At 39.3% G+C, this 20,344-nt stretch overlaps 1 protein-coding gene across 1 annotated transcript in view; it reads left to right on the top strand.

Annotated features, from left to right (window-relative positions):
• Nucleotides 1–15,791, top strand: part of LOC118821708 (transmembrane protein 65-like) — a 68,019-nt gene extending 52,228 nt beyond the window's left edge. Inside the window, exons 7-8 of the mRNA XM_036590443.1 lie at nucleotides 8,381–8,486; nucleotides 12,829–15,791. Coding sequence (XP_036446336.1) covers nucleotides 8,381–8,486; nucleotides 12,829–12,966 — 244 coding nt within the window. The 3' untranslated portion in view covers nucleotides 12,967–15,791. The remainder of the gene's footprint in view (nucleotides 1–8,380; nucleotides 8,487–12,828) is intronic.
• Nucleotides 15,792–20,344: the final 4,553 nt, after the last annotated feature.

Raw genomic sequence — 20,344 nt, 5'->3', positions numbered from 1 at the left:
AAAAATAATAAAAATTCTCAGAAATGCAAGTTTAAGTAAAATTGTCCTGAGTGGACCTGGCCTGCACAAAGTGTGATTCTATACAGCAAAAACTAATTTATAAGAAAATCTGCAAAATAGTACCACTGATCAAGACTAGGCCCACTTGTCATCTTTGGACTAGTATTTTAATTTCACTTTAAAGCGACTCTGAATTCATTTCTAAGAAATATCAGTGGTCAGACTGGCAGACTGGATGAGCTGCCAGGGGAATTGCTCTCTAGAGCTCTGCTGGGCTTCTCTGGGTTGTGCTCTATTGTATTTAGGTTGGAGGGTGCTTAAAAGGAGAGAGAAGGTTATAGTACCAGTCAAATGTTTGAATATACCTAATGGAATGTATGATTTTAGTAATTTTAAAGATATTTTAATCTAAAGGCGAATGCGTAAAGGCTTGAAATTTGTTCCTAAGGCAAACACTGCTGTTTATGCCTCTGCCTGAATTAAATTAGAAGATAGATTTGATCTGTTTAATTTTTGGCTCATTTCATATTTATGTGTTATGTAATAGTGTATCATATCATATATCTTTACTTAATAGAGTTGATGTCTTAAGTGTTATATTTAAATGTAGGATATTGTAAGAACAGGATGTAGGTGTGTCTAGGCCTGTGCCTGAATTACTATGGTAACAGCCCCCAAACTCATTTACCGTCGGTTTAAAAACCACTGCAAAACAAAGCAAGACACTAGTATTCCCACAAGTGAACATAATTGAGCTTGTAAACATGTTTTTTTCTGATGTGACATCCTACAGCAATATCATACTCATTGCACCTAGCATAGAAGAGACTGTATACTCGGCTGATTGAAAGTGCTTGTTACTGCAGGCAGATATCACAGCTGTACAAAATGCTGCCCGTGTTACAGTGTGCATTTTAAGACATCCTCAGACCACAGCATCAAGTTTCAGACATCAGACAAAACAGCAGCAGGTCTTTGTACAAAGTGGTTATTAGGCTTGGGTGGTATGATGGTAATACAGTATGTCACAAAGTGTAAAAATGATGACAATACTTAAAAATGTAAACATTTCACCTATTTTGCATTTTAGAGGACTCACTGAAGAGGATTCTGTTACTGGCATTGACGTGCATCTATTTATTTTTTTTACTGTTACTGTATATCAGTTACAGTGTTGCAGTGTACAAACACCCAGCTCCTTATATCAGGAGCATATGAATTTTTAAATTTATGCGACTTTTTCTGTTCATCTACACGTGATTCGGCCTGATAATTGCTCAGTGTCATGCCCCAGTAAACTTCTATCCCAGATGTTTGACTGTCTCCTCTCTCTCCAACTCCGTCTGTCTCTCTCCTCGCTCTCTGAATTGGGCAGTGAATCATTAAAAAACAAACATCCAGCCTGCTCACCAGCACACCACAGTTACATCTAAATATCACTTAACCCATCACTGTCCTTCAGCATTTGGGCTACAGGGCTGACTGAGAGTCTTAGTAGGCTGTGCTGCAATTACCCCAAGTGACTTTTCTCTCCTGCAAGCACTTACTCACTCCCTCTCTCTCTTTTTCTCCCTCACCCACTCTCTCACTCCCTCAGGAAGACACTCACGTTGCTGCTTAATCACCCTTATTGGCTCACGCGGTGGAGGAGAGTGACCGAGTGAGCCAATAAGGGTGAACACTGCACAAAAGGTGTGTCTCTCAGAACCCTTCAGAGGTCTCTGGAGGCACACCTTTTGTGCAGTGTTCCCCCCACTGTGTTAAAATGAAGCTGCTGAGGGATCTGCGATCACCACTGATCTCTCAAATGTGCAGCTTTGAACAGTCTCAGTCCATTTTTTTGAGTGAAAAGTAAAGTTACTCTTGCCTTTTTAATGTTTTTTTGATCTATAAATAAACTAATTATAAATTGTTCCCACTTTGTACATGTGATAAAAGCTCCCCCACCTCCTAAATTCCAGTTTAACACCCAACTGCATCTACCATCGTCTTTATGACTTGCATAAACGCACAATTAAAAGAAAAACCCAAATAAATGGGTGGAGAAACATGACGAGAGCATGTTTCCAGACGTGTACTGCATTATACAATTAGGTAATGGACATCATACCATGCTCTATGGCATGTATAAAAATGCTGAGCAGGCCCAGTTGATGTATTGCATAACTATGGCCTTCACAGTTACCAGATCTCAACCCAGTTGAACACCATTGGGAGGGTTTTGGATTGATGTGACACTCTCCACCACCACCATCAAAACACTGATTGAGGGAATAGCTTTTGGAAGAATAATGTTCAATCTCACCACTTGATCTGTGGCTAGACTATGGCCTTCAGAGTAACCAGATCTCAACTTAATTGAACATTTATCTGAGATTTTGGATTAGTATGTTAGACAGAACTCTCCACTACCATTATCAAAACACTGATTAAGGGAATAGCTTTTGGAAGAATAGTGTTTCATTGATCCAGTACAGTCCAAGAGACTTGTATAAGCTGTACTAAGGCTCATTGAAGCTGTTTTGGCGGCTTGTGATCATTAATTTATTAATTTAGGTTGTTTATGTTAAATGATCTTATGTATGTTCTTTGGAAACCAACATTTCTCTTCAGTGTTGATTATGTAGGCGTGTTGATTAGGGTGTGGCAAGGGCCCCATAGGAAAATAAGCCTCACAATTCCCTGCTGTTAGCACATGGCCTGTTTCAAACATTCTGCCCATGTGTGACACAAGCAACATGGATCACCTTGCTTTCCATTTCCACGTCCGCATTAACAGGCTCGAATTTTTCGCATAGCCTGTGAAAAAACCTTTTCTTGTGTCCAGTGAAACTAATGGAAAAAAGCTGAAACATGGATTCTAAAATTAAGGGCCATTATGAAACAAAAACACTTGTTTTTCTGTGTGTGCTTGTAACATGGTCTGCTTTACCAAATGCACATCACAGATTGATTGTGCTGTGCAGAAATTACGAACTGACTTCCTGTTTCACAGCACAAAAGCTGTGTATGTGTGAATGGCCAATGCATGCAAGTAAGATAGAAGCTAGGATGAAGCTTATCTGATCTGATTAATATAAGGGAGTGGCCAATGAATTTTTATGGCTGATTCCAATGTCTTTTCAACCAAATTGACTGATGGCCAATTTTTTGTCCAATTTCGATTAGTCATTTTTTTTCACCGCTCATAATGAAGCACGTTAGCACTTTTCCAGCACTTTTACATGGGCCGATTACCAATTTTATGTTTTGTATTTTGTATGTTTTTGCCCCACTCAGTATCTGTGATCATCGTCGTCTGCCACAGACAGCCTGTTATTACGTAGTTAATGATCTGTATTCTAGAAAAGATTGTTTTGTGCTATGATGAAGCTGCTCGGTTTGCTGGTATAAATGCCTGATGTATTAGCTTGGTGGTTGTATGACCCTCAGCAATTTCCCAGCTTTGCCAACGGGCCTCATTACACACATCATCTCGAGCCGTGAACCGAGTAGGTCAGAGGCCAAAGGGTCTACATCTAACACAGGACTGCATTTCTATATATTAACCCACAGCTTATTTCAGTTTCCACTATCGACCTATAGTTTGTTGGCTGAATGTTCCTGAAAGCTTTTTTCAAACAATGTACAATGCTATATTTAATATTTAATTGCTTAAATTCAGCTGGCCTGTAACAGTTCAAAACATGCAAATAACTATGTGTTCTCACCACCTGCATACAAATTCTGTTTCTTACAATAAATCCAATGCATATCTTATGCAAATCTGTATGTGCAAAAGCTATAAACCAGCCTATGAGCAAAATGCATTGCTTAATCTGAAAGCAAGGAAAGTGAACTTGCTTTCCATGAAGTGTACAGTTGGAAAGTGTCTTGCATTCTGCTGAAAGTAGATCTAGATACAGAGAAATGTCTGGAGCATAATGAAGGTGTAGAATAACTTGTTTTTAGGAATCAGATATTAGGCCGTTCTATTCCCAACTGTTAATACAAAGCACAGCCCGTAGAATTGATTGTGCTCAGCAGAGTTCATCTAGAGTTTGCTAGCATTACCAAGGACTATCATGACTTCACTTTTTTTCTACTGTTGCATTCTACTTATTCAGTCTAATCGTCCTAGTCAAGTTCTCTCCAAATACTTGTTATGTAATTATGTAGTCAGCCATTCAGACAGTTTAACACTTTATGGGTATTACATTTATATACCTGTTCAGTGTAGACACAGACAAGACCTCCATTCTATAGTGCTGTTTTCCAAAAGGGCTGTCTCAGCCACATAATGCACTTGTGCTGATGCTATTGCTAAAACTTTTTTTTGGTATATTATACATGTACTGATGAGTCACAACACCAGCCTAATATGCTGTTGGTCCTCCATGTGCCACCAAAACAGCTCTGACCCACTAAGACATGGACTCTAGAAGACTTCCGAAAGTGCCCTGGCACCAAGACGTTATCCGCAGATCCTTTAAGTCCTGTAAGTTGCGAGGTGGAGCCAGCGCATCCCACAGACGCATCCCAAATGGATTGAAATCTGGGGAATTTGTAAGCCGGAGCAACACATTGAACTCTTTGACGTTACTCAAGCCATTCCTGAACAAAGTGTGCAGTGTGGTAGGGCTCGTTATTTTACTGAAGTAGACCACTGCGATCGGGGAATATCATTGCCATGAAAGGGTATACCTGGTCCACAGTGATGTGTAGGTAGGTAGCACGTGTCAAACCGACATCCACATGAATGCTTGGACCCAGGGTTTTCCAACAGAACATTACCTAGATCATCAGCCTCCCTCCACCAGCTTGTGTTCTTCCTACAGTGCATCCTGGTGCCATCACTTCCCCAGGCCATCACATACCTAGCCGTCCGTGTGATGTGAAAAAAAAAACGGACTTACTGGACCAGGCAACCTTTTTCCATTGCTTCAGGTCCAGTTCAGGCACTTGCATGCCCATTGTAGGCACTTTCGAGCATGGACGGGGTTAGCATGGGCACTCTGACCAGTCTGCAGCTACACAGCCCCGTATGCTTCTTTGCTGTTTCAAAGATGCTCTGACCTAGGCATCTGACCATAACATTTTGGCCCTTGCTAAAGTTACTCAGGTCTTCACACTGTCCATTTCTCCCACATCTAACACGTCAACTATGGGAACCGACTGTACGCTTAGCGTCTAAAATATCCTAGATCTTGCGTTGTAATAGACAATTATTCGCTGATCTGTGAGTGGTCATAATATTCTGGCTAATTGATATAAATTCCAGGTTATTTGTACTAATAAGTAAAGAAACAACAAATAGCTTAATGCACCTCTACGTAATGACAGTAAGTTTGGATTATTTTCTGTAGTAGTAACGCTGTACTGCCTGATGTGGTTGTTTGCTTTAGAGGTAGTAACCTCCTCAGGAGAACCTAGTTTGCAGATGCAGTACATCAGCGTCTCTCATTGCGAGTGAGCCGACAGCTCTCGGTTGACCCTGCCACCTGTACAGCCTGCTGTTAGTGTGCCACAGCAGCCGCTTCTCACCCAGAGCTCCACGATCCATCACTCTTACCCAGCCATCTTTGTGCGAGCACCGAGCACCATCGCTAACTCTGAAACATTACAGGCCCGGGAGGCCTACAGCATGACCCAGTCTGCTGTTTACCACCAGGACCGTTCATTTTCTCCCGTTGCAGCTCCTTACGGAGCGACCCATCTGCACACAGATGATGGATGAATATTTGGTTGCTGGGAGCTGCCAGTGTTTTCAGAGCTCCCGCTGGAAAAGCTGATAGGAAGTGTAATGAGATGTTATTTGGCTGTGATGAAATGGCACTGAGAAAGGTTCACCAGTCCAGTGCAGAAGAGCTTGTTTGATGTAAGGAGCTGAAGCTGTGGGAGTAGAAATAATTGTTTGCAGAGATTTTCCTTTTTTGATGAGTGTTTTTCAATTTTGTATAGTAGCATGTGAAACAGAATGTTGAAGGGCACATTCCCAGTATGAGGTGCTACCTGGGATGTAGGAATGATGTAGCTAATGTAGGAAGCTTATAGCCCACCAATAAGCATCATGCAAACTGTACTGAGTTGGGAAAATGAGAAATATTTTATATATTGACTAGATTTAAGATGTCCATTTACCAAGATTTTTTATAGAGATAAAGAGCATAATTAGGCTGGTTTAAATGGATTTCGATCCATGCAGTATGTAAAACATTGATTAAAATGACAGCATTCTTAGTTTTTGGTAGTGTATTTCAAATTTGGCACTACTGGGTCCTTTTTTAATCTCTGGAAAAAAATAAAGATTGTGATACTCAACATGTGCTCTGACAGTGTCTTAAAGTATTGCCCACCCCTACACTGTATAAATACTATTATCTGTAAAAAGGCAGAATACATTGCATAGCTGGATCAGTAGTAGCAGCCACCTTGAAGTCTGAATTTCCATAGCCTCGTCCATTTTTTGTCTTTACTCGATGTAGATCAGTGTTTCCCAAACCTGGTCCTGGAGGCCCACTTTCGTGCACTGCTTTATGTTTTTCCTGCTCCCAGCACACTTGGATAAACTAATCAGCTCATTTCCAGCCCATTGTTGGGTTAAAGTGGGTGTGTTAAAGCAGGAAAAGCACTAAAATGTGCAGAGCAGTGGGCCTCCAGAACCAGGGCTGAGAAACACTGATGTAGACACATAGGCTTCTTTTCTGCCTTGTGGCAATCTGTGGATGCAGTGATATCAGTAATGCTATTGAAAGTAAAGCTGAAGTGCTGGGTGATTTGTTTAGCAGAAAGAAGGGCAGTGATTTTTCTCATTAGTCTTCTGTTGATTTTATTAATTTGCTCAATATATCTGCCATTGTTGTCTCAATTCAAGCTGTCATTAGTTCCACCATGGCATCTGGAATCAAAGCATTCCCTCTGTGGGACAAAATGATTGGTTTAGGGAAAATAACAGAGGGCAGAAGTTTGAGTGAGAGCATCTTAAATCTATCTCATAATGCTGACAGTTTTGAGTGACTTTGGCAGACTTATTTTTCTCTGTTCCCAAAGATGGGTAGTGCTGGAAATCCACTTGACTGCCTAGAAATTGTTGATTGTTATCAGTTTCTTGAAGTTTCACAGAAATGTTTTTCTTCTGCTGCATGGACAGGTTTTTGTGAAAGTTTGTTTTGTTTGTTTACATCTCTAAGGGACACTCTGTGGATGGTTAGAGTCTATAATTAAAATGAAAATGTGTTTTAAACCTGAGAATTTTACAAAAAAAATACCAAAAACATGCTTTTATTTGGAAATCTAAACAGTGTTAGGTTTAGAGTAAGGAGAAAGTGTTCAGACACCTTTGTTTGTGGTTTTTAATATACTTACAGCACATATATCTACTTCACATTTACACACATAGTATCTTTTGACTTAGTATTTGTAAATGTGAACAAAAATATATGTAATCTTAAGCATAAATAAAGATGTTTAAAAAACTAAATTGATAGAGAAAAAAGTATACATATACATATTTGTAAAACATACAAAAAACAATGAGTGGAGCGATGTACCAGGACATCAGAGGAGAATTTAATTTAATCTCCCAAGAAAGTGAATCTGGGGAGCAGATGAACAAAACAAGACAAACTCCCCACACATACAGCCAAAATAAATCAAGACTGCTTACTGAAAAGTGATGTTGCTTGTATGACCTGGCCAATCTCCTGACTTGAATTCCATTTGAAATTTTTGGAGGATTTTGAAACTGCGAATCCAACATAGGCGCCCTCCTAACATATCTTTGTTTATGCTTATGAATACATACTTTCACATTTTAATGTACAAACTCAGAAGACATTATGTGTGTAAATTTGAAGTGGATATATGGAAGTACATTAAATAAAAACAAAAGTTTTATGCAGTTTTTCTCTTGTATTTGATGTAGTTAAACAGCCAACATGTGTTTGGTGTCCAAATTTTGCTTCTTTAGTTTAGCACTTGAAGGCAAACTCCTGTTCCCTCAAGTTGAGTCATCCAGCTCTTCATTAAGGTTATGCAGACTTGTTGATGTATGATTTACTGTGAACTATATAAATGATCAGAACTTCACTCTGGAGCTGAATACAGCAGATAGCTACTTTAGACAATAGGTATTGCACTGAATGCTGACTTCCCTTCACCTGCAAAAAGTAATGCAAAAAATGGCTGCAGTTACAGAAAAGACTGGTGTTGTACATGTAAACAGTCACGTACAACATTAGGACACCAAACATGTCTTGACTGAACAACTTCATCTGAGGTGGGTGGAAAATGATGTAGATTTGATTTTTCACCATTTCTTTAAGTTTGGGTGTAGGCAAAGTAATGTTGACCTACAGTAATGTGCACTTTAATTGAAAACAAATATTTCGTGTCTCTGTAGTCTTGCAGGTTATGTGGAAGCTCTGGCCTGCAGGCTTGGAATGCAGATTCCAGACTTGAGTCCCAAACAAGCTGATATGTGGCAAACCAGAGTCAGCTCTCATACCGTGAGTAATTAATCACTGTCTCACTCACTGTCTTTCTCCCTGTGTCTGTCTGACACTACTTTTTCTACTGCTCATGCTCAGTTTGCCTTTCTTTGCCTTACTTAATCAAGGCCTTCCTTCCTCATCGTTCAGCACGTCTGTCTCTCCTCTCTCCTCTCTTTGCTCCTCAATGTGGAGAAAGTCAGACACTCTGGTTTTGAAATAATGACCAGAGCAAGTTTTCTTGCTTTGTCTGAAGAACAAGCCCATAACCATAGTTTAGTGTAGTAAGTAACCATTGCTGAATGTCATTTCAAAATGTACCATTCATTTCCAGGTCATACTGTCCATATATGAAAAATAAGCTGTAAAAAAAAGCCTATTTTGAATTCATTGTTGTTGTGATGTCACAACATTTTTAAGACTGTCCATTAAGTCAACAACAGTTTAGACTGTTTATTCACATTAAAGTGGTAGACTTTGTTGTTTTTGCAGACAGTGTGTAGCAGGGTTATTTGAGAAACATCAGGGTTTTTCTGGCTGTTGGAAAGCCAGCATATCACTTCAGCCTTCCAAAGCATCCAGACATCTGAACGGAGTCCAACAACCCTGAGGATTTCAGACTTAACAGTTTGTTCTGGACATTTCAGCCCAGACTGCTTTTTAAATAAGTCATAGCACAAGTCAGTAATTATTTTTTTTTACACACAGTCAGGTCAATAAATAGTTGGACACAAAGTTATTTTAGCTGTCTACCACATATTGAAGTTGACATTAAATAATGAGTATGAGCACAAAGCCCAGACTTTCAGCTTTAATTTCCAAATCAGGAGTATGGTGTAAAAAATACAGCCATTTTTATACATAGCCCAAAAATGGGACAAACCAACATAATCATAAATTGTCATTTTTAGCCCCTTAAAATCCTAGGCTTATTACATACCAAGGCTTATTATTCAGTAACTAAGGGATGTCAGTGCAAACTGGTTGAGCTACTTTTATGTTATAGAAACGTGTAATAAAACTTTGGGCCTGCTTTTGGGCCCTGGACATTTAAGGGTTAATAGTTGGTTGCAAATCCTTTGCAGTCCAAAGGGAACCCATAGACATCACGAGACACCGGGTTTCTTCCCTGGTGATGCTCTGCCAGGCCTTTACTGCTGCTATCATCAGTTCATGCTTGTTCTTAGAGCGTTTTACCTTCAGTTTTACCTTAAGTAAGTGGAATGCATGCTTGATCAGATTCAGGTCCAGGGATTGTCTTGGCCAGGGTTGCTTTTGCAGTATGCTTTAGTTCATCATCCATCTGCACTGTAAAGCACTGTCCAATGAGTTTTGAAGCATTTGGCTGAGCAGATAATATAGCCCTATACACTTCAGAATTCATCCTGCTACTTTTGTCAGAAGTCACATCATCAATACATACAAAGGAATCAGTTCAGCTGGCAGCCATACATACCCACGCCGTAACACTACCTCCGCCATGCTTGACAGATGTGGTATTTTTTCAGTCATGAACCGTTCCTTCCCTTCTCCATACTCTTCTTTTCCCATCATTCTGGTCCAAGTTGATGTTTGTCTCATCTGTCCATAAGATGTTGTTCCAGAACTGTACAGGCTTTTTTATTTATTAATTTTTTTGGGGGGAAAACTCTAGTCTGTTCTTCTTGTTTTTGAGGCTTACCAGTGGTTTACATCTTGTGGTAAGCCCTCTTTGTTTACTGTGGTGAAATCTCCTCTTGATTGTTGACCTCCTGGAAGGTGTTCTCGATCTGGCCAACTGCTGTGAAGGGGTTTTTCTTCACCAGGGAAGGAATTCTTCTGTCACCCCCACAGTTGTTTCGTTTTGGTGTTTCTGAGCTCATCAGTGTGTTCTTTCTTTTTTGAAACTGTACCAAATTGTATTTGGTCACAGCTAATGTTTTTACTCTTTGTCTGAAGTTTTCATTTTTCAGTCTAATGACAGCTTGCTTCATTGGCAGTGACAGCTCTTTGGACTTCATATTAAGAGCTAACAGCAACAGATTCCACATGCAAATGCCACACTTGAAGTCAACTGTAGAGCTTTTATGTGCTTCCTTATAAGTGCAGTAATGAGGGGATAACACATACCAGGCCATGGAACAGCTAAACAGCCAACTGTCCAGTTACTTTTGAGCTCCTAAAAATGAGAGGGCTATGTATGAAAATGGTTGTAATTCGTACACCAAAGCTGAAAGTCTGCACTTTAAGCTGATATTCATTTTTAAATTCCATTCCATGTCTTCAGTTCGCAAGTGTTAAGAAAAATGCAGAATATTTACCCCTTAAATGAAGATAAACTGCAGAAGGAAAGGACATATTTCTGAATTTTGAGCTTCTATTTCCACCAGCCAGTATCACATACCGTACAACTCTTCTTTGTGCTTCTTGGATAATAGTGTCAGATGCGGTGTTGTGCATCTCTGCAGCATAAACAATGATTATGAGAACTCACTGTGCCGTCCCTAGAGGAGGTGATGATGGCAAGTACTGCTGAAAAAATGCTGTATTTTGCTGAGCTGCCAACAGAGACTGCCTGAGAAAGAATAGCTTCAAATACGTTCCCGACATCACAATAATTTATTAGCAGGAAATTGAATGATGTCCAGCATGATAAGCTCACCAGGGTGTGAAATTCTAATTGAACGTTTGGCTCCAAATGCTGTGTTTGAAATCGAAAAGGTCACTGTGTGATGGCCACAACTCTGACAGCCCAAATTCATTTTTCTGATTTTTTTTTTTTCTTATTGTTGACATATAGTTGATGAAGATGGGTTCTTGGGGGTGAAGCTGGGTTATATCAGAACTCCTTTTTTATTGTGTAAGAAGCTGATAAGCTTGCAGTCAGTCTGGATGGATTTGCAGGCCTGCTCTGATGGATAACATTACTAGAGTTCTGCAGATCCATGAAGCAACACGAACCATGTTCTTTTTGATTGTCACCAGTCTGTCATCCTGAACTTCCTGATAATCCATAGTACTTTTATACCCCCATAAATAAATCTGCATTGATTTGCTGCATAAACTTTCATCACTCTTCAGTGGACAAAATAGTTTTAAGTTAATTACTGTTGAATTCTGGCAGCATATTTTGCTGAGACCACTGGCTAGATGCTAACAATTCAGTACCATTGAAACCACTGCAGTCTGAACTCGCCATGACTTTATTAGAAACCCCTACCTTGTGTCTCCATGTAGCTGGTGACTGGTTACACTGCATTTACATTACAGCATAGAGAAACGTTTACTTAAATCAATATTTGGCCATGTACTAGGTGTGTTGCTGAATTGCAAGCAAGTTTTATTCTAGTTTTAGTATAGTTCTGCATTCAGATGAAATGCAGATGAGAAAATGTCTCATTTTTATTAAACTTTTGATCTAATGTAAAAACCTTCTTCCTCAAGTTGATTTCATCTTGTGGTTTGTATTTGGACATGACTTGTGGCAAAATGCATGGCATAATAATCTGATAGGCCGTTGTCTGGTGAAACTCCCTTTTCATTTGCATAAAAAGTTGAGAAAATCTCGACTTTTTATCGCTCTTCTCCCCTGTTATATGCTGCTGCTACTCATATAGTCCTTCACATACAACTACCACTTGCCTCCATAGAAATCAGTGGGAGGTGGAATGAAAATTATTTCCCTGTTCTGTAATGTAAATGCAGCATTTGAGACTGTATCTCAACCTCTGTTATCCTCTAGTCCTTCACCAAGAGCTGCTCTTGGCTCAATATTTTTGGGTGAACCACTCTCAACCTATGCTAGTGTCACAGTCACTGCTGTGTTAAGAATGGTCCACCACCCAAATAACATTTGGTCAACAAAGACACTGTTGTCAGAAACTGGCATTGTCAGGGTAGTGAAATAAAAAACGTAATCCATTACAAATTGCTTATTACTTCTTGAACCTCAAGGGAAAGCTTATGTTATTTTGTACCACATTATACCCATCACTGAAAACAGACCAAAAATGAATGGGGTGCATGGGGTCTGACAAATTGTTCAGCAACAAATGGGCAACGCTCTGTAATGATACACATATCTAGTGGATCTATAGGTCATTTAATGAACAGTGAATGGAAGAACAGGGCAGGTGTTTCTAATAAAGTGGACAGTGAGTGCACAGTAAGTTATTTCTTCTTCAGTGGTAACACTTGCAGTGAAGCTTATTCATTAGCCTTAACTTACATTTTCCTATGCTCCACATACACAAATTGCCAAATTTGAGTCTGCTTTGTTATACATTTTTGGGCATTATTTCTATAAAGTAGCTACATTAGTCAGCTAGAACATCCAAACAGGCACTACAGCTTCTTATTGCTTGTTCTGTTGCGCTTGCAGGGCAAGGCCATTGGAGTAAGCATCGGCTGCATCCTGGGCATGTTTCCCCTCCTCTTCTTCAAAGACGACGATGAGAAGAAAGCAGAGGAAGGGGAGGAGCAGACATCTCCTTCTGCTGCCACCTCCAAAAGCGCATGATGAGAAGGAGAAGCGCCCCAGAGGGGCCTCCCTGACAGACTGTTCCTCCTGTAAAATAAAGAACCTGTGGTCGGACCGCTCTTCAAGCTGTCCATCACAGCATCATTTCAGCCTGTTGCAGCAGGTGCTCCATCCTGAACTAACACCATGCGCATTTCTTCGACGACGTTGTTGTGTTGAAACTTTTAAGTACTGGCATCAAAGGTTTGAGACAGCACATAGTTCCAGACGAATGAGAGATTGAGCATCCTTCAACCATTCCGGCTGCCTCTTTCATTCTACAATATGGCTGTAGTTTTGTTTTGTTTTTCATAGGAATTGTGATCTCAGCTGTCAGGATGTACAGCCCTGGTCTCATCAGGAGCGATTGAAGGCCACTCTGACAGTCCAGTGGTGCAGAACAGAAATAGGGTCAGTTCCTTTTCACTTCAGAGCACTGCGGATTGAGTCAAAACTGCTAACATGACTGACGGTGAATGAAGGCTAGTGGGAAATATTTTGCATGAACTTGTTTGCGTAATGCTAGCAAGTAGTAGATTTTATTTATTTAATTTCACTTTTGGGTGTGCAGATTTCTCAAAAGTGTGCAGAGAAGGATTTGTGATTGAAGGGCTTGAATTACTAGCAGCGTTTGATTGAATATAGATATTAGTTCAGGCTGTCCAAGTGACAAATTTAAAAGGGGTCTCCAGCCTGAAACTAGCATTTAATATGTTATTTGTCATGTTATCTATAATTTTGTAGCATTGCATCCGTCAGCCTCGTCGGTTGGGCAGAATTTACAATTTTGTATTCGGTTTGTGTTTTGTCCATCGGCGTTCTTTCTCTCACTACAATACCCAGCATGCTTATGCAAATATCATAGTACCATTTGGAAACCCAGGCACACTGATAAAGAAATTCGCTGATATACCACTGAAAAAGTAATAAACATAATGATAATAATAAATATAAACATGATTTTTTTACTTCCTACCAGTAGCGTTAGCTATCTGGCTTCTTTCTGCCCACCATCAAGTTTCCCCTAAAAAGGGCTTCTTCCACCATCAAGAGGCATCATCAGAAGAGGTTTTTACTAGTCTTTAAACCTGAAATTCTCACTTTCAAGACTATTGGCACCGCTGGCAAGGCAAGCCGGCATCTTTGCAATATATGTAGCAATGGTCACATTTTTCATTTGGCTGGAGTGCCCCTTTAATTCACTTGGAATATTTTGATAGAACTGTACAGTATGGGTAATCTGAACTGGGAGTTACTGCTCCTTTCCTGATTTCAATAGATTGAAATGGAGTTGACTTCAGGCTCAATTCTTAGTATAAGTTGTTCAACGCCATTAAATTGACAGCATAAAATAGCAAGTTCAAACTAGAGATTGTGTCATGTGTAGAAGTGGCCTCTTATTTTGATGGGTCTGCAGCTGCACTGGAATCTGATACTGCCAATGGAATAAACTGTTTTATCATCATCTTACACTAGAAATCAGAACGCTAGAGATCAGCACATCTCCCCTTAATAGTGACTATGTGAATTGGAACTCTTTGAAGTGAAGGACTTTGGAGAACCTTTAATTTGTATTTTGTGTTGTTTCTTTGAACACATTTCTCTCTCAACGTAAGCGATGATTGAAAATACAAGGTAACCCCACCCTACCACCAGTGGGCAGTACTGAGACAGAACTGAAACAGGAGGACATCTGAAATGCATGAAGAATCTGAGCAGACTTCCCTGGTGAATACTTATGTTCAAATATTGTCCTATTTAGTCTGATAGAGCTTTAATCATGCATCAACGGAAATGTTTGAACACTTCCAACGCACAAAAACATTCACATACATATACATGCACGCTACGTTCACTACACATACCTCAGCCATGTTACTGTGTTATGTGCCTTAATGCAGGGGTGGCCAACAGGGGCCGTATGAAGGAAAAGTGTTTTAGGAGTCCACTGGCTCCCTTGGCCAACCCTGGCTTAACTCACACTGTAAACACAAAATATACACTGCTAATGGGAACCTGACCCGGCAAATATCTGTTCAATTACAGGCAAACTGTATATTCATCTCTTAACACTGCAGAATGTTTGCACACATAGTGTAAAAGGCTTTTTTGTTTGTTAATTAGCTTTGTGTCATTTATGAAGTGTTCATACTTTAAGTGTTTTGAACGTAACAGGATCAAGATGTCTGGACATGGAGTGTCCTGTAGCTCGGCCAACGCCTCCGAATTTCCGATATGATATTCTAGGCCACCGTAACCATGGAAACGCTCTGCTTCCATCTCTTCATTAGAGAGCTTCCTGCTGAGCCTGGCACATACACTGACAGCAAAATGTGAACCAGGGTTACAGGATCTAATTGACCTCGTCGCGTTGAGAGAAAAGAAGTAAGCACAAGCACTTACATAAGCAGACCAACGAAAACTGGCATGACGAAATCACTTTTTGTGTGTGTATGTAGATTTTTCATTGTGAAGTCGAGGTTGAATGAAACCGTTTAAAAAATGTTTCGACCTGTATTATACATCGACTTACATACCACTTCATTAAATATACCTCCTTGTATCTACACTCTTCATCCATGTTATCAGGTCTGTTTACCATACAGGTGCACTTTGTAGTTCTACAGTTACAGACTGTAGTCCATCTGTTTCTCTGCATACTTTGTAAGCCCCCTTTTACCCTGGTTTTCAATGGTCAGGACCCCCCACAAACGCTGACACGATAGCTCTGTTACTGCTCAGTTTGTGTTGGTCATTCTCTGGTGGACAGTTCTCAGTCCAGCAGTGACACTGAGGTGTTTAAAAACTCCAGCAGCACTGCTCTGTCTGATCCACTCAGACCAGCGCAACACACACTAACACACCACCACCACATCAGTGTTACTGCAGTGCTGAGAATAATCCACCACCCAAATAATACCTGCTCTGTGGTGGTCTCAAGGGGGTCCTAACCATTGAAGTACAGAGAGAAAGGGGGCTAACAAAGTATGCAGAGAAACAGATCTATATACATACACATATATATATATATATATATATATATATATATATATATATATATATATATATAAAACACTATAGCCTGTAATTGTACAACTAGTGCACCTGTACAAGTGCACCTGTACGGTGAGTGGAGCTGATAAAATGAACAGTGAGTGTGGAGACAAGGAGGTACTTAATGAAGTGGCTGGTCAGAGTGTGTACATATACAATGCCAGTCAAAAGTTTGAGCACACATACTCATAGACTATGAAACAACACATGAAATTATGTAGTGACCAAAAAAAACAAATTGTTTATTAAACAAATCAAATCTCTTCTTTTTAGATTAGATTCTTCTATTTTAGATTCTACGAAGTAGTCAGCTTTGCATACTCTTAACATTCTATCAGGCAGTTTCATGAGCAGCCACTTGGGATGCTTTTTGAATCATTTTGTAGACGTTCTGCATACATTGAGACGTTGCTGGTTGCTGAAAGCTACTTGTGTGGGGGGTATTTAAAGATTTGTTTTGTAAATTAATTCTTTTTCAGAGCAGAGCTCATTTACATATATCAGTCTTAAAGGCACAGTTAAAAACACCTGTTAAATTTGAAGTGATTAAGAGAAGTTGGAAAATGGTCTTATAAAAATGAATTATGGCTATTTTTGGCACAAAACTACACAAACAGTGGAGCTCAGGGGGAAAATAGGATGCAAGGGCCTTTTAAGACAACAAAAAGACATATTTAGTCAGATGTGGCCAAACTTTTGACTGGTAATGTACATATATTTATATATATAGTACTGTGCAATGTTTTAGGCACCTGAGAAAATGAACAGTTTATCTGGTGAGTGAGCACTGATCTGCTAAGGAAAAAAAAAACAGAATAAATTTAAAAACTACTAATACATAAGAAGTGATTTTGTATATGTCACAGGTTCCATTTAGCTATTTATAAACTTCTCTTCGTGGCAGCCCAGTATTAATTATGGTTATCATCTAATGCCTGATTTATCTAATCAGCACCTAATTAAATTAAATTAAGTGTGCTGCAGATGTAATTGAGCAAACCTGTATGACAGCTGGGGGCATCAAGGAGAAATCTGGAACCAAACCAGAGGTCCTCAGACTAGCTCACAAGACTACTTTTTGAAAACAAGAAATTCTTGGTACTTGCCACATTCGTGTTTGTTTGCAAATTTTTTAATAGTACATGGTGTTTTTGCAAGCAAACACAACTCCTGCCAAGATAAATGGTTTTAAACAGTTTGCTTGGGCGCCTACGACTTTTGCACAGTACTGTATATGTGGAAAGCTCAGAGTATGGGTGAGATGAGAGATTGTCTGATGATGGTTGCTGTGCACTAAAATAATTTGAGACTTAACTGGCTGGTAGTGACTATGCATTATGAAAACAAGGCCACAGAAGTACTGAAGGATTCAATTTTATACCTGCATGCATGTTGAATTATTTATTAAAAGCACTCTTTTAATGTATTGTTTTGTATCAATGTATTTTTTTTTTCTATTTTTTTCTGTTCATGAAGTCTGACTTAATTTGCATGTGGTGTTGAGAAAGTTGCTCATGAACTTGACAAAACATTTTGTAAGTTGAGATTGCATCTGAAATCTAATGAAGATATTTTGCATTTTGTTGAACTATAGCTCAGAGGCTGGGTTAAAGATCACTGAGTACTGATGATTAAAATGGCTTGCTTACTTGTAACTAATCAGTTAAACTATCCTGCTTGAACTGAATATTAGAATCTGAGATGATTAATGATGTCATTGGTAGGACTTCGGTTTTATCTAATACAAGTCACTCACTGAACTTGAACCCTGTTCTGGTTAGATGTTATCTTCTTTTTTGTTCTAAGTGGAAAACTTTCAAACTTCAAACAGAACTTTTTCATGTTAGATGAAAACATTCAGTCTGAAATAGGCCTCTACAAAGTAGCAGTCATTTTTCTGTTCAGTGAGTAACGGCTGTTCTTATCCCACAGTGTCTGTCCTGAGGGTTGTTTAACCCGGTACATTTGGATGATTTGGATTGAGCCAATGAAATTTCATGGTTGACTGTTCTTATATTTACACCATGTACTAACTTTTGCTTCTTTTACATTTTTTACTTGTTTTTTGTATTCATAAAAGTGGTTGAAGTCATTCATGAGTCTGCTGAAGCTTTAGGAGAAAATTGAATTCTCTCACGTGCATCTATATCATCTCAGCAGACTCAGACAAACAGGGCTGGTGTGTCACTGGATGACCACTATATTAATCAGATAAGGAAGAAATAATAATATATTTATTTATGTACATGACAACATGTAGCTTAATGTAAACTATTCAACTTGAATATTTCTGTGCTTATATGCTGTTATTAGGAGACTTTATGATTTGTCATTTTCATGCCACTCATTTCGTTCCTCACTTTAAAGCTTATATTTGATATATTCTGTGCTGTGACTGTGTCGGCTTAATTACCTTTCATCCTGTTATTTGCATTCCTCTAGAAAGAGCTGGGTGTTGTTATTGCTGCTCAGATGTTGAGCTGGCATTTGCTGTGTGTGTGGGCAGTCGAGCATCTCCCACTAGAGACGGGAGCGGCATATGAGGGGACTGCAGATTCGGTGTCTGAGTCCCAGAGAGGCTATAGGTTTAGTGTGAAGGGGGACTGGTGTTGTGTTGGGTCTGGACATGTGGAACAGGCTACTGTGGCTCATAAATTTGAGGCGTAGGCAATCAGGTGTATTGTCACATAGTTGGCAGTTTATTAGAAAAACCTCCCAAAAAAGCTGTAATAGTGTTAAAGGGCGGACACAGTAAATCCTGAAAAATTTGATATTTACTTGTTGAGGCTTCTGTGCATTTTTTGTTAAATGTGTTTTCTCTTTTTTTCCTGATACTCAAAAATGAATAACTTGTGTGTAAATAATTAATAAAATGATTGAAGGGTGATCTCAGACTTTCACAGTACTGTATAGATGCACTATATAGGTGTACAGTTACTGACTGTTGCCATTATCTATCTTAATCACCAGTGGTCAGTTTCTGACCACAGGACCACTCTTTGCCAGTTATTTAGTTGGTGGATCATTAACAGCACAGCAGTGACACTGACATGGTAGTGTTGTGCATCACTCTCATAATATCTGGTAAGTGGTGGTCCTGTGGTGATCAATTTCCACTGATGGACAAGGTAGATGAGGGCTGATAATTTGTGCAGCAACAGATGGTCTGCAGTTTGTAATTGTAAACCTATAAAGTGCACCTATATGATGCATGTACATGATAACATGAACAATGAGTACAGATACACGGTAGGTGCTTCTAATAAACTAGCATCTCAATAGTCATATACATTATTTCCTGAAACTTTTGGGCATCAGTAGGTTATTCCCAGTCCCAATGCAGGTCAGTAAAGAGAGGAGAGCGGGGCACAAACTGACTCTGTGTAAGATGTAAAATTTTATGCAGTTAAACAGATTCAAATAGAATCTCCCTTTGGTCATCTTCTGCAAATTTGGACCACTATCTAGTTGACATTTCTCAAGATTCCCCTAGAAGACTGTTTTGCATTAAAAAACATTTTTTTTTCCATCATACGTGTTTTTACTGATATACTGATTTGTGGGTATAAGTTAAAGAATTCACTCCTATCACTCTCTTAGGGGCTATAATACTGCATTGTTTTGAAACCAACTCTGAGTGACAGCTAGCCAGGCTAAAGTACAGCCTTCACATGGCAGGGTTAGTTTAACATGATGCTACGACTAAGCCTCCCAAAGTAGACAATAAGAACCTAATAGATTGACAGATTGATAAAAAACATACAAAAGACAGTGTGTGTGTGTGTGTGTGTGTGTGTGTATTTATGTTGGTTCAAAGAACAAATCAATCTGTTAAATTATTTGTGTTCGCATCAACTAACACCTAGGCCCACCTATGGTAAGTACCGTTATGGCAGGGGTGTCCTATCTTCTCCACAAAGAGCAGTTGTGGCAGCAGGTTTTCATTCCAAATAAGCAGGACCACAACTGATTCCACTTGTTTAATCGCTTAGTCTCAGTCTACAACAACTGATGAGGTTTTTGTGCTCCTGATTTTTGGAATAAAAAACCTACAGCCACACTCCCACCACTTTGGGCTGAATTTATTTTTGGCAAAGTTTATTTTTTTATAGCAGATATGTGTAGATTGCTTGTATAAAACAATTCTGAATAAAATATTTTGCAAAAATTATCAGGAAAAGACCCACACATTAGGTTGTACTCCACTCTCCTGTACTGTATATTAGAGGTAGTCAGAAGTTGGGTTTTGAAAGTAAGTAAGTGAGGGGCAGGTTGCTGGAATAAGTTTAGGGTCAGTCGGGGACAGTTGGAACACTCTGGGGAG

The sequence above is a fragment of the Colossoma macropomum genome, unplaced genomic scaffold (assembly GCF_904425465.1).
Source record: "Colossoma macropomum unplaced genomic scaffold, Colossoma_macropomum, whole genome shotgun sequence".
NCBI lineage: Eukaryota > Metazoa > Chordata > Actinopteri > Characiformes > Serrasalmidae > Colossoma > Colossoma macropomum.
This window is presented reverse-complemented; position numbering and strand designations above follow the sequence as displayed.